The 12,977-nt window shown below is 40.8% G+C and overlaps 1 protein-coding gene across 1 annotated transcript in view; it reads left to right on the top strand.

Moving 5' to 3' along the window:
• inpp4b (inositol polyphosphate-4-phosphatase type II B) overlaps positions 1 to 12,977 on the top strand; it is a 162,182-nt gene that overhangs the window by 132,289 nt on the left and 16,916 nt on the right. Inside the window, exons 12-14 of the mRNA XM_042484477.1 lie at positions 3,685 to 3,868; positions 10,583 to 10,906; positions 11,822 to 11,963. Of these exons, the coding sequence (XP_042340411.1) occupies positions 3,685 to 3,868; positions 10,583 to 10,906; positions 11,822 to 11,963 (650 nt within the window). The remainder of the gene's footprint in view (positions 1 to 3,684; positions 3,869 to 10,582; positions 10,907 to 11,821; positions 11,964 to 12,977) is intronic.

The raw sequence follows: 12,977 nt of genomic DNA, 5'->3' as shown, positions 1-12,977 counted from the left end.
GTTCTTCCGGGAGCTCCTTTAAACAAAAGTAAAGGATTTGTGAAGAATGAGGCCTTTTATGAGTTTAGGTGTGCTGTGAGTCAGCTCGAGGCTATGCTCACCAATATAAGCACTACACTAAGTATGAGGATATCTTGCAATCTAATGACACCACAAAGTATGGCCTCAGACATAACATTACAAAAGATAACTATTATAAGATCCACAAAGGTAGTATATTTTTGCAGGGCTGTTGTATTGGATGATATTGTGCATTTTTATGTCCACCTTCTGTTTTATTAGCACCCCATTTTAAAAAAAACTTGGCACACAGCACTCCCGAAATTAAATCAGGGATGGAAAACACACCTAAGGCTTGAAAAAAACAATCAGATTCTCGTGTGCAACATCCCCTTTGGCCTCTCATCAAGTTTGCATTCACACAGATTTATGCTTGTTTTACCTTTTCATGGTTTGCCGTCTTGGTAGGCCCATTTGGACTGACGGCAATGCTGATGAGGCAATTAAAGTTCCTTGCCTTATCCAGCCTTAGAGAGGATCAATTCTGTCGTCTAGCATCAGGTGGCAGGTTCCAACATTCATTATTGCCTGCATAGGCTCCCTAATGGGATTGGATTTGTACTTATGAGTCAACAGGGCTGTTATTGAATCTTCGTGGCTGAGGCAATTGTCCTCTTCCAACAACTTTCTCCTTTGCCTCCTTCCTGGAGTATCTGTATTGTTGCAGTCCTTCGGGATTTTTTTTTCCTCTTTAGTTCTGCATAATGTAATAAGACGACTGTAAGCGCACAGGGGATGAAAGGGTTTTGCAGACTTTACTTTGTTGCAGTACATTATTCAATTATGCTCTTCTCTGTGGCTGAAACCTTAACATTTGAAGGTATGGTTATGGAAGTGGGGATAACAGCACGTTGGTGTTCTCTGTGGTTGAGTATTTCACACTGTTTGCCCCGTGTCTCTCTCTCACTTAGTGATTCCTTTGATTAGCCTTGAGCTTCTGGGTGGTAATCCTCCAGGGAGCTCATTAGCCGTAATGACAAGGCCAAGTTTTTAAAGTTAGCCAGTCAAAGACATAGTTAGTTGGTAGTACCTACTACGCCTAATTTCTTAAGGCCTTCGGTTTTTTCGCTCTTATTGATAAATCAGGTAATGCTGTTCCACACAGGGTGACTTCTAAAGAAGCACTCTTTGCCTCGCTGAAAATATTAGGAGTGCTGCGGAGAATACTGTATTATACCAGCCCTTTGTATGTGCCCCTCCCTTCCTCTCTCTCTCTCTATCTCTCTCACTCTCTTATGTCAATTATGCCTTAGGATCTGGCTCTGGGGTCTGGCCTACATAGAGGCTTGCAGAGCTGACTCTAAACTAGCTGGGAGGGTTGCAAATGACTGCCTCGCTCCACGTTATATCTGATGGCAGGAAGTCGGCGGAAACTCATTGAAAGTCACTGGAACTTTACCCGAGGAGAATGTTTGATTGGAGTGATTTGCCCTGAATCCAGGAACTGACAAAAGGTGTTTTTGTCTAGATTAAATAGCTCCCTAGAAATGAGGAAGGGATTAATTATTCATAAAGCGAAAATGGGTTGACATTGGACTGCAGGTCCAATTTGACAGTTCAGGCCGAGTACCTGGAAAGCGTTGCTGCTGTGCCACAAAAGTAGACACGTAATGAAATGAGCTCAGGAAATTAGTGTGTCATTACAAAATGTTTACAGCCAGTAGAACCCCACTGTTTGTCTGTTTGTCATTACTTGACCTCAACACAAATAACAAATATTTGACAATGTGACGATCAGCCACTCTTTTTTATCAGATGAGTGAAGCTTTTTGAGTGTTTCAGTTTACAGTAATAGTTGTGCTTCCTGAAGCTTCAGAGCCAAAGTGTGTTTAATTTTATTTTCATAGTCAGTGACTGATTTATACCTGTGATGCAGGGAAAATACATTTAGATGCAATTGCTAGCTGTTAGGGAAAGGTTGTGCTTGTTATTCACTGCAGAGCGTTCAGGCTTAACGTAGGTGCAGGTCAGAGGAGTTTAGAGCTGCTACAGCCAAGTGCACCAAAGCAACACATTACCCACAACTAAAGGCATCCAAATAAATCATTACCTGACATTAAACTATATTTGATGCCTTCAATGACAGCAACGCTATCATTTTAAATCTGCAGTGTAGGGTTAAGGGGAATATATTGGTAGAAATGGATAAAATTAGTATGTTTCCTTTAGTGCATAATCAACTGAATATGAAAACTGTTGCGATTTTGTAACTTCAGAGTGAGCCATCTAAACAGGGAGTTTGTCCTTGTTTATGGAGTCTGCCATGTTGCACTGTGATGTTTAGCCCAGAGTGGGCATACCAAACTATATAGCGCCATTTCGCGTTTTTTCTTCAGCCAGTGTCGTTAGCAGCCCCTCAGCGATGAGCAGTTTCATAGAATCACTGAATTCTTTCATGTGAAACTGCTTTATTCAGTGTTTTTTTACTGGTTAAAATCACCCAATCCACTGCTTTGAACAGGAAGAGACCTCCGTAAATAATTAAGCTATTGTTTAAAATTAAAGTTAACAGAGAAAAAAAGGTGAGCGCACATTATCAGGTGCTTGACAGGCAGTCTGCATTGACATGCCGAACAGCATCAGAGATACTGATCTGTAACATGAATTTGCTTCATTCAGTGTTTTTAGTCGTTTTCATCACCTGGTCCGTTTGTTTTGAAGAGGAAGCGATCTCTGTGGATAATTCGGCTCCCACTAAAAACCTCCTGAACAGTGATTACTGAAGGAATTTTAGCTGGGCGAAGATTTACCTGGTTGCAAACTGCAGCTCAGATGCCACCAAATCTAACACGCCTTGTGTTTAAAATGCTATTTCACAGTAACAAACTTTTTAGAGATGTATGTATAGTTGAACCACAAAGCATGTTGGCACAATTGTAGACATTTAATAAAAGTTATAATATGCAGGAATGTCGGTTACCGTTTGTTAGCATGCTTGCCAGCAAAAGTAAAACCCAGTCACTGATTCACTCTGGTTTGGGGTTTTGTCTCACTATATTTGTGCTTTTTTGGTTCTATGTGTCTTGGATTTTGTCTGTTTGCGGTCTGGCACCTGGTAACTATCTTTTTGTAAAGCCGACCTCACCTGAGTGCTTTGGGGGTACACATCCAAAAACATCCTCAAAACAGAAAATAAGACGAAAAGAAAATACAGGCAGAAAGCACAGTCTCTGCGGGGAAAGACATCACCACACACTTCTAGTGGGCCATAAGTGAGGATTGAGAGAAGTCTATTCTTGATCAATTCTGTGTGTGTGTTTGATTTTTTGTTTCAATGTTGATCTTGCGGCCAGACAAAGCAGGTCAACCAGTGAATGCTGCAGGGTAGCTTGTAGCTTGTTTGATATCAAATACTGTCCCCCTCACTCTGCTAGTTTTGGCAAACGCTGGTGGCAAATGGACACTATAAAAAATCAGCAGCACGTATCTAAACAAACGCAGAATGAGCTTCTGTCCAGTACTATGTGTCTACAATCTCATTACAAGAAAGTGCGTCCCAATTCTTTTTTCTTTCAGATTTGTCCCACTTTTATATGTATTTCATATATCCATGACTATGACTGTGCAACTGCAGCGACTGTCAAATCTACATTTATTTATCTACATCTTTTATCTCCACCACAGCTTCAGCACTGCCTACCAGTGTATCTACTACTCCCCAGAGCACACAGCCAAAGCTCAGGAGGTACTCAGCACCATGAGCCTCCTCCAGCCCCTCATCACAAGCTTAGCGGACCAACTCCTCCAGGCTGCCCAGGAGCACTCTTCCCCTGGACTGAGGGATGCACTCAAGAACCTTTCTGACAAGGTGAGACAGTCCCCAAACCCTCCACACACCCTCTAAACTACCTCTTGGCCTCAAGCTGTTGCAACCAACCCTTTTATTTTTGGACACATCACCAAACATTGTCAGGTAATACATCAGTGTGGAAAGCCTTTTAGATTAATCTTCAGCTGTGGTGATAAGTGCATTTAAACCAACACTCATCCAAAAACAACTTCATTATTTGCTCAGGGGTTCTGCCTCTAAGCTTCTAACCAATAGCTTTCCTGGTAGAGTTTCAATTGGAGGCCTCTTCAGGTGGATGTATGGGCCTAAATCGACTGCGACACTCAAAATGTTAAAATCTCAGAGGAGTTATTCTACAAGAGAGACACTGGTAATATTAGTCTGCTAGTTGCACTGAAAACTAAATGTGTATATTCTCAAGATAACTTTAAAACTTTAAATCCAGCAGTTGCTTCATACACATGCACACACTAAACAGACAACCTCAGGAAAAATCCATAACTCATCATAAAAATGCCAAACTAACAAAAGTGAATAGCAGCATGGAGGTTTATGGAGTTGAGGCGTTTTTATCAGTATAATTAATGAATTACATCTGGTGCTGTCAGATTGCAATCTGTTGTGGGAGAGATTGTTTTTGCCACAGTGGAATAGAGCCCAATCAGCCTGCTTAATTGGTACATTCGCTCTGTCACCACTTCCTCTCATCCTTGATTAGACACGCTCACATCGGCCAAGTAAACCCCTGGCCTGGTCAGCACAAGCAGGGCTGCTCTCTGATTAAAATCTCAAGCTGTGTTTGTGTGTGTGTGTGTGTGTGTGTGTGTGTGTGTGTGTGTGTGTGTGTGTGTGTGTGCGTGTGTGTGTGTGCGTGTGTGTGCGTGTGCATGCGTGCGTGTGGTGTGTACGTGCGTGTGGTGTGTACGTGCGTGTGCACGCGCGCGCACACGCTTGACAGCACTGGAGATGTGAAAGTGTATCTTTCTCTGTGTTCAAAACCTGATGTTCAAGTGACATCGCTCTCTCTTCAAGCCCCAAAGACTGCAATCATGAACATCACACATTTTCTATCAGTATTTCCTCCTCCACATCTGGTCATCTATCAAGTAAATCGGCTTCTTTTTTTTTTTACACACACACAAATAAATTGTGTTTGCAGACACACAGACTCATGCTCACTTGTTTATTAATTTAAACTCATGTGCACACATATATAGCCTAAAATCACAAACTTGCTACAAAATACTTAAAGGAATAGTGTGACAATTTGGGAAATATGCTTATTTGCTGTCTTGCCTACCATCCACTTGAAGACTTCCACTGGAAGACTCCAAAAAGACTTTTAAAAGATTTAAGTCTGACACTCTCTCACATCTAAAGACAGTGTGAGTTTTAAATCGCACAATAAGATTTTGCAGACTGGGAATGTTGCAGGTTCACTCTTTGCAAGACTGCAACCAGATTCCTTTTGAGATTATTTCCCATCCTGCTCCTGGTAGAAAATATTACGCCAAACTCCCTCTAAGAAATGACATAATTAACAATTTCTTTCATGTGTGCAAAAACACATAGCTCTAAAAACACAAGATAACAGGTGTCATATTTCAACAATTTTCTTGTCAATACAACATCAGTGTAATCTATGAAGATAAAATGAATTTGAGAACAAACTTTACATTTTGAATTTTGTCTTCAAATCTCTGCTAGCCTCCAGTGGTTAGTTTCATTATTTTAGCTGGAGGAGACCATGAAAAATAGAAACAATTTCAAACATTAAGATTTCTCACTAAAATAAGTGTGGGTTCATGGTTCAGATATACGCCAATTAACATTTATTCACCCCACAACTTAACCACCACTTTACTCCTTTTCTACAAAACAAGAGAAACAAGACCTCTTCAGGTTCTTGCGACTCTTTGGCGTCCCCTTCATGTTAACTCTGTCCAAAAGGAAAAAAAAATCCATGTACCAACACCTCTAAAGCTTGATCAACCTTCACATCTAACTCTTGGCAAGACGGCACAGAAATACTTTTTTCCCAAAATATCAAACTATTTCTTTAAGTGCAGCACACATGAGCTGCACTGATTAATCAATTAATCTATTAATTGGTTGATGGAAAATTCCCCTGTAACAATTTGTATAACTGGTTCATCATTTTGTTCATTTTTCAAACAAAAAAGTCAGATATTCCCTGGTCCTTGGTTCTCTAATGTGTTAAAACTTCATAATTATGTGGAATTTTATAGATGGAATGATTAATTGGCAAAATAACTGACAGATGAATCAATCAAAATAATCGACTTCCCAATAAAACCTCCCAAATCACACTCAGACAGATATTTGACAATCCTTCTGACAGACATGAAAGTAAAGGTGGATGCATTTTAGAATGCGTCACTGCGGTGTGTGTGAAGTTTCTTCAATGAAGACAGTGAGTCAGACTTTCAGAGAATCTGGGAAAGATGAGACACCTCCAGAGAAAATCAGGGTGATGTAAGAACCTCTTTTATCAAGTACTGGCTGCCTCTGACTTTTTCCTTCTTGGTTCAGACCACCTGACTCGGGGCCTAATGCGATATTTCACTCCAGAATACTTTTCCTGGGCACATTGTGATTAGCATTGGCCACAGCACAGCGGATGCGCTGTTGCTCCTCTATATATGATGATGATTCTATAGATGATGATAATAATAATTTCCCTCTGATGATAATCATAGTGAAAAGGCAATTGCAACACATCTCCCCTCCCTCCAGCTGTGTCCTAGGACAAACTATATGTCTCCGCCGTAACAGTTACCTGGATAAGGCTGTGGTTTGATCGTCTGTGCATGATTATGTTAGATTATATGGTGTATGGAGGTCGTATTTGCAATTGTGAGTAAGTGTCCTCACAGCCAAGTGCAGTTGGAATCTGACCAGCTCTATCCATTCAGCCTGCCTTCGCTTCTCAAGTGAAGTTACACTGAGTGAAAAAGCTCTATTTTTAACTCAGCCTCATCCTTCAGGGTAAAACCATTCGAAACCATTCGGGGTGAATAGATTCCTACAGTTTTCTTCTTTTTTAGATCAAACGTAACTTACTTTTTCACAGTAGGAGTCCACAGAGGCATTTTCTGACTTGCACTTCTGCTCAGTCAAGATCATATCAGCAGATATATTGAAGAAAGACTAGCAACAGAATTCCTCCCAAGGGATTTTGGCATTTCAGATCTCTAAAACAGGTAGGTGTGGAAGAGCTAGCTTCTGCGCGTGGAGGAGCAAAGTTGCTTTGGTTTAGCCTTGGTAAGAGAATGACGCTGCAATGCTTTCCTCCTTTGCCCAAAGGAGTGCACCTCTGATATTTCACTTTGAACACAGTATCTATATGGATCCTGCAGTACAGTGTATCATTAAAATGTTTTCTGTACTATGCTGTGGATTCGAGCCTCGGTGCTGGGTGAATATTAAGGAAAGTGATTGAATGATTCCTTGGTTGCAGTCTAATCACTTTCCTTTCATCCACAACACAAATGCCTGGATTGCATTAATAAGAAAAATAAGTTAGTCAAACACATGACTGCTGTGACCCGTGGTTAAGAAGTGCAAATATGGTCCAGATTGTTTTAAATACAGTGTGTGGCTTTGTTCACTCATCTCAGGCAAGATAATGAATAATACATGGTGTCATAGATTGCAACTTAACTCTGAGGTCAGATGAGCAGAGTTCAATTTGAATATGAATTTACATTTTGAATTCCCAGTTCCTGTTAAGTGTTTTGGTTACTGAATCAAGCGTGGCTGATTTTTTATTTTTTTTTACTTCATTTGGGCATTTTATCTGTAAAATGATACTTCCCTGTGTACAACTGTGTCACAAAACACTATTGAAGCAGAAGTGCTTGTTCTCAGGCAATTACACAAGCGGTCTTATCCATAGATTTCAGCTCTCACATCATTGACTTACAGTAATGGCACTCATTTGGATCCATGCAAGGCAATTAAAATGGATATGAATTAAATACAATGGTGTTTTAAGTGTAGTCATCATTTGCTTTCTCTGCTCAAACATTCATCAAATGGCCCACTCTATGTGGATAACAGCCTTTATATTTTTTAAAACAAGAGCAGAACAGCTAAACCAGACTCAGCTGGGCCAGTAATGTGTCATTTTTTAAATAACTGAGGCAGATTGTTGCTGCATCATAAGAGCAACAGTGTGAAGATACAATGTCAATATGTTTCTTCTTAGTTAAAGCTTTCATGAGTCCAATTTCTGAAAAGTTGTCAAATTAACGGAGGCAATAAGTCAGTGTTGGGAATCCCAGTCTAGTAAGGGAGAGATCAACTGGAAGTGTATGACAAAAGACATTATTTCAACATATTGGCTCAGCCCCCAATGGTGGCGCCAGGCTTTGAGGCCAATTTGTCACAGTGGCCAAACTGTGGATTTACAACTTCCTAGTTTATCACATGATGTCATTGGGCCAAAAAAGGTTTTTTCCTATAGACTTGCGCTGTGAAAGACACAACTCTTAATTAGTGGATACATTTTTTCAGCATCTCGACCCACACAAAATGACTAATTTCAGTGTCAGGGTTTGATCCATTCAGTCTAGGGGCACCTCACGATTAAATCATGTTATCCCCAATCAAGTTAGTGGAGCACTAAATCAGAAGTTAGTTGTTCATCCTACAGTTAGCCATTTGGCTGATCTCTCGTGTGTTAGCTTTATGGGCCCAATAGAAACATTTATGATGTGATACCTCTGCAGCAAATAGTTGGCTACAGAGCTATTAACCTTCTGAATTTGCACTCTCTTTTGAAGACCTAGTTTTGTACCAGACTGAGCATGAAAGTTTGAACCAGCAACAATCTGAACCTACTACTGAATGAGGGCAGCCAGAATCTGCACTGTCTGATGTGATGGCTTAAGCTGAGTATACACTGATTAAAATCTGGTGCTGCAGGCAGTACCATAACGGCCACATGGTTCACAGTAATGTCCCAAAAAGAGCTTAAGAATCAATTTCTGCAAAAACGAGTCAGTCCAAGTTTGAAACACTTAAGCGCACACACAAATTTGCAAGTTATCAGCACCAACAAACTAGTTATACTATTAATTGAGTGAGAAAAAAGGCATTGACCTTGGAGAATTGGCTTGTGGCTCTGCCTCTACTTTGTGACAGCCTGACGATGGCCAACGAAATTTCAGAAATGTCAAAACTTCATCCAACATCCAAGGTAGCAGATAATAAGGCCACGGTCAGTCCTAGGTGCCCCCTCGACAACGCCTGACAAAGCTGAAATGCGGTCTGCCTCTAAGATGAGTCATGCGGTTCAAAAAGGACAGGAACATGCTCAAATTGTACAGCGTATACCCCACATATCAGTTTCAAGTCTATGAATTGAACTGAACTAAACAGTTTGATCAAAGTGAATCATATTTTCCATCTCCATGTGATGGCACCTCTCGGTTGAATATCCCAGAACATCTTGATGCCCCTGACTGGCTCGATAAACACAAGCAGAAAAACCATCGGTCAAATGTAGTCAGGTCTTTTTAATATAAGAGGCAGAGAGGATTAGAGCACCAAGAAACAGCAAATGAATAAATGCTAAACATGAGAGAAAATATTTTTTTTGATTTCTATCAAACTTCAAGAGATTGCGCTGAAGACCTTAAGTGGCACAAAACCTTTTGATAGTTATTCCCATCAAGAGGGGCTCAACTCACCAAATGGCTACAATATATGATTATATGAGAATAAAATGTTTCTTATTCCAACCTGTTTTACTTTTTTCTTACATTACAATAGATAGTTGGAGGCATAATAGATAGATTAGGTAAATGACACAATCAGAGAAGTGAAAAACGCTCATTTGTAAAACTGCTGACAGGTCATGTCCTTGTGCAGCCTGTTGAACGAGCTCACAAGTCGACATTTCATTTCAAGGAGTCACCAGCCAAAAAAATTCAGAATCACTTCCTTATGACGTCCTCACAAAACGTCTCTGGTACGGCACAGGCTGCTCTGGCCTGAGGTTCTTTTCCACAGTCATCAACTTCTTTGCTGACTAAGCCGTCTACTCAACTTCTCGCAATCTCAACAAGCTCACTGTTGAGGCCCCATCAGGAAGGCAGGGTGCAGGAAAAGGATGTGTGTGTGGCACATATACTGTATGTATATAATGATCTAGCTTTTCATGGACGGCCTGGCTCATGTTTTGTTCAGCTGCATTTTGCTGTGGTAATAAAATTGCTTATTGCAGGGCTAACTCAATTACTCTTGAGAGCCCTTATCATTTTTTACGCAGTAGCGACAGTGAGCGCGAGGCGCCCTGGTACCAGGATCATCATCAACTTACAGTAGCTGGTGAATTTGAGATCAAAGGAGGTGTGCTCCTCGGAGAAGCAGGCTGGAGGAGGAGTAATTGAATTGTTTGTTGTTTGTTGCTGTTTTTGTTGCTCACTGGCTGTGCTGCAGTAATGGAGAGCAGCTACTATATGGTGAAGGAGAGTGTTCATTTTCTTTGTCTCTCTTCACTTCCTCTGTAAATAGCTACTCGCTTCCAAGCTCACTTCCACCTGTATTTTCCTCCAACCACTCACCTCGCCAGTGTGACAATTTCTCTCTATCCCTCTCACCCACTTTGTCTCTTTTACTTTTTCAGCACTTAAATTTTAATTTGCTGTGCCTTCCCACAATAACTTTCAATATGTGTCTTTTTTCAATCTCTCTTTGCAACAGACAGAACAATTTGTTCACACACTTAAGGATGAATTGGTCAAGAGTGCACTACTGGCACTGCATGCAGCACGGCCTGGGTACGTTTCCAAGAACCAGAAGCAAACCCCAGTGCAGGGAGGCCAACATCAAGGCCACATCCACCATGAGCAAAATCAGAGCCCGGTTCAGGGACTTCCAGGCCACAGTCCAACCACGTCCATCACTGACAGCACACCTGTGTGTAATAACGTGGAAGGATCACAAACCACGACTAAAGGAGAAGGTGGGCAGCTGAAGCACCAAGACTCCATACCGCACCATAAAGAGTATGATGAGGAGGAATGGGTGAGTGTGACTACTTTTCTAAGTCATTAACAGTCTTTCCAAGCTGTGACTTTTTAGAGTTTTATTTTAAAGTACAGTGTGACAAGCCTCCATTTTACTGCTGGCCCTCACGATGGAGCACACACAGGGAGATAAACTATTACTATATTACAGGTGAAGAATTTTCTTAGCAAATAATTTTAATCACTTGCTCAATTTGATTGCACACCAAATATTACTCTTTTTAATGAGAGTGTTCTCAAAGGAGTTTTAACATTTCAATATGACAAACTGGCTGCAGGATTATTTTGTGGTATCCTTGTCTCTGAATCTTAAGTCATGCTGCTGCTTTTCATTGAAGTGTGTATGGTTTGTTTGCGCGTGAGGACAGCATCTGCCTCACCGACAGCAGGAGTTTGTCATGATTTCTGCACACCAATGCCTAATTATCGCTCAAAATATTCCTCACCGTTACATGATGTTCAAACCACATTTTTGACGCACAAGAGACCAAAATACACACCGTCACTTACAATACACACACACACACACACACACACACACACACTTGGATTGTCATATTTGCACACACATACACCCAAAGTGAAAGCATGTTTTCGTCCATTAACAGTTGGAGCTCAGGAAAAGCAAGAGAATGCTGGAAACAATTGAAATGCTTTGAGAGTAATCTCAGAATAGCCAGACAGCTATTTCCTTTTGACCTTTTGGACACAAAGCCAGTTTAGACTATAAAGGGAAACACCTTTATTTAGACACACAGAATTCATTTTTTCACCGTTTTAGCTGCTTTAACAGTTTATATTTAAATATTTGCAACACTTTGTGGTTTCCCAAATTTCATTATCACAAACAGAGGAAGAGAGACCTAATCAGTAGGGCTGATCTGACTGCTGATTGTGTGTTGGGCTCTTTTAGGACAGGGTGTGGGCCAGTGTTGCCAAATGTCTCAACTGTGTAATCGCCATGGTGGATAAACTCCAGGAGGAAGACAACAGCAAGAAGCAGGAGCCAGCCCCTGAGCAGCAGCTCGCTGATGTCATCACCTCACACAACCCCGGTAATTAAATGTTTGTGAAGCGCAGTCATCAATCAGTGAAACGTCTATTGAACATGGGCATGTTTATGTTATGAATGGGTGTAATTTTGCACATTGGCACATAATGGGCTATTACTGGGAACCCTGTTCTGTTATTAAGTCTTGTTATCTGATGTTAGCTGGTCAGTACTGAAAAGCATTAGTCACCTATCTTGATTGTAGCCTAAGAACATAAAGATTGTTTTTTATTGTAAAGGATGTCCATCCATCCCTCCACTTGCTAAATGACTTTCCCTGTATTCTGTTAAGCAGCAATACAGTGTTATTATTAATAGACTAGGAACTTTACAATCGGCAAAAAAATGAAGCCAATGAATGAACCAATGGTCACCTGAGGCTGGCTCCAAAATGAAGTAAATCCCCACAGACACCCATGTTAAGACATGTGACTTTACAGCAGGAATAAACGTGTTTACAGCCTGGTACAAGAAAACAATTTTTCGTCTCTAAAGATAATGTCCCCCTTCATGACAATTATATAAGAGGGATTTTGATATAACACACCTGTTTACATTCCAGTAAAGTCTAAAGTTAGGCATTGTTAAGCGAGGGCAGCTTTGAGTGACAGGCCGTCCGCCTTTAGTGTCCGCAGCTTCTCAGACAGATCCACCGACCCTCTCGCCCAAAGATGGCGATGACTGAAATGTCGAAATTGAGGTAAAAAATTGGTGTCTACAATTTAATGGGTGGCGTTGTGGTAGCTACATCCATTATTTTTCAGTCAACAGTCTTTAACTACCTGGAAAAAGCACGGTTAGATGCAGGGTTTTACTCTTGTGCCAACTGTTAGAGCTAAGGCAGGTTGTGTCTGAAGTTGCAAAGCGACCATAGCTAGCACCATATCAAAGTCTACTCACCAAAATCCAGAGTTTTTGCGTCACTAGTCCCCTAATTTGCATTAAATGCCTTTGTGTGTGTTAATTAAAGCTAATAAATGAAGCTTGTTGATATCTGTAGAAGACCTGCTGGGTGAAA

The sequence above is a fragment of the Plectropomus leopardus genome, chromosome 4 (genome assembly GCF_008729295.1).
Source record: "Plectropomus leopardus isolate mb chromosome 4, YSFRI_Pleo_2.0, whole genome shotgun sequence".
NCBI classification, from domain to species: Eukaryota; Metazoa; Chordata; class Actinopteri; order Perciformes; family Serranidae; genus Plectropomus; species Plectropomus leopardus.
Note: the sequence above shows the minus strand (reverse complement) of the source record. Positions and strands in the feature narration are given on the sequence as shown.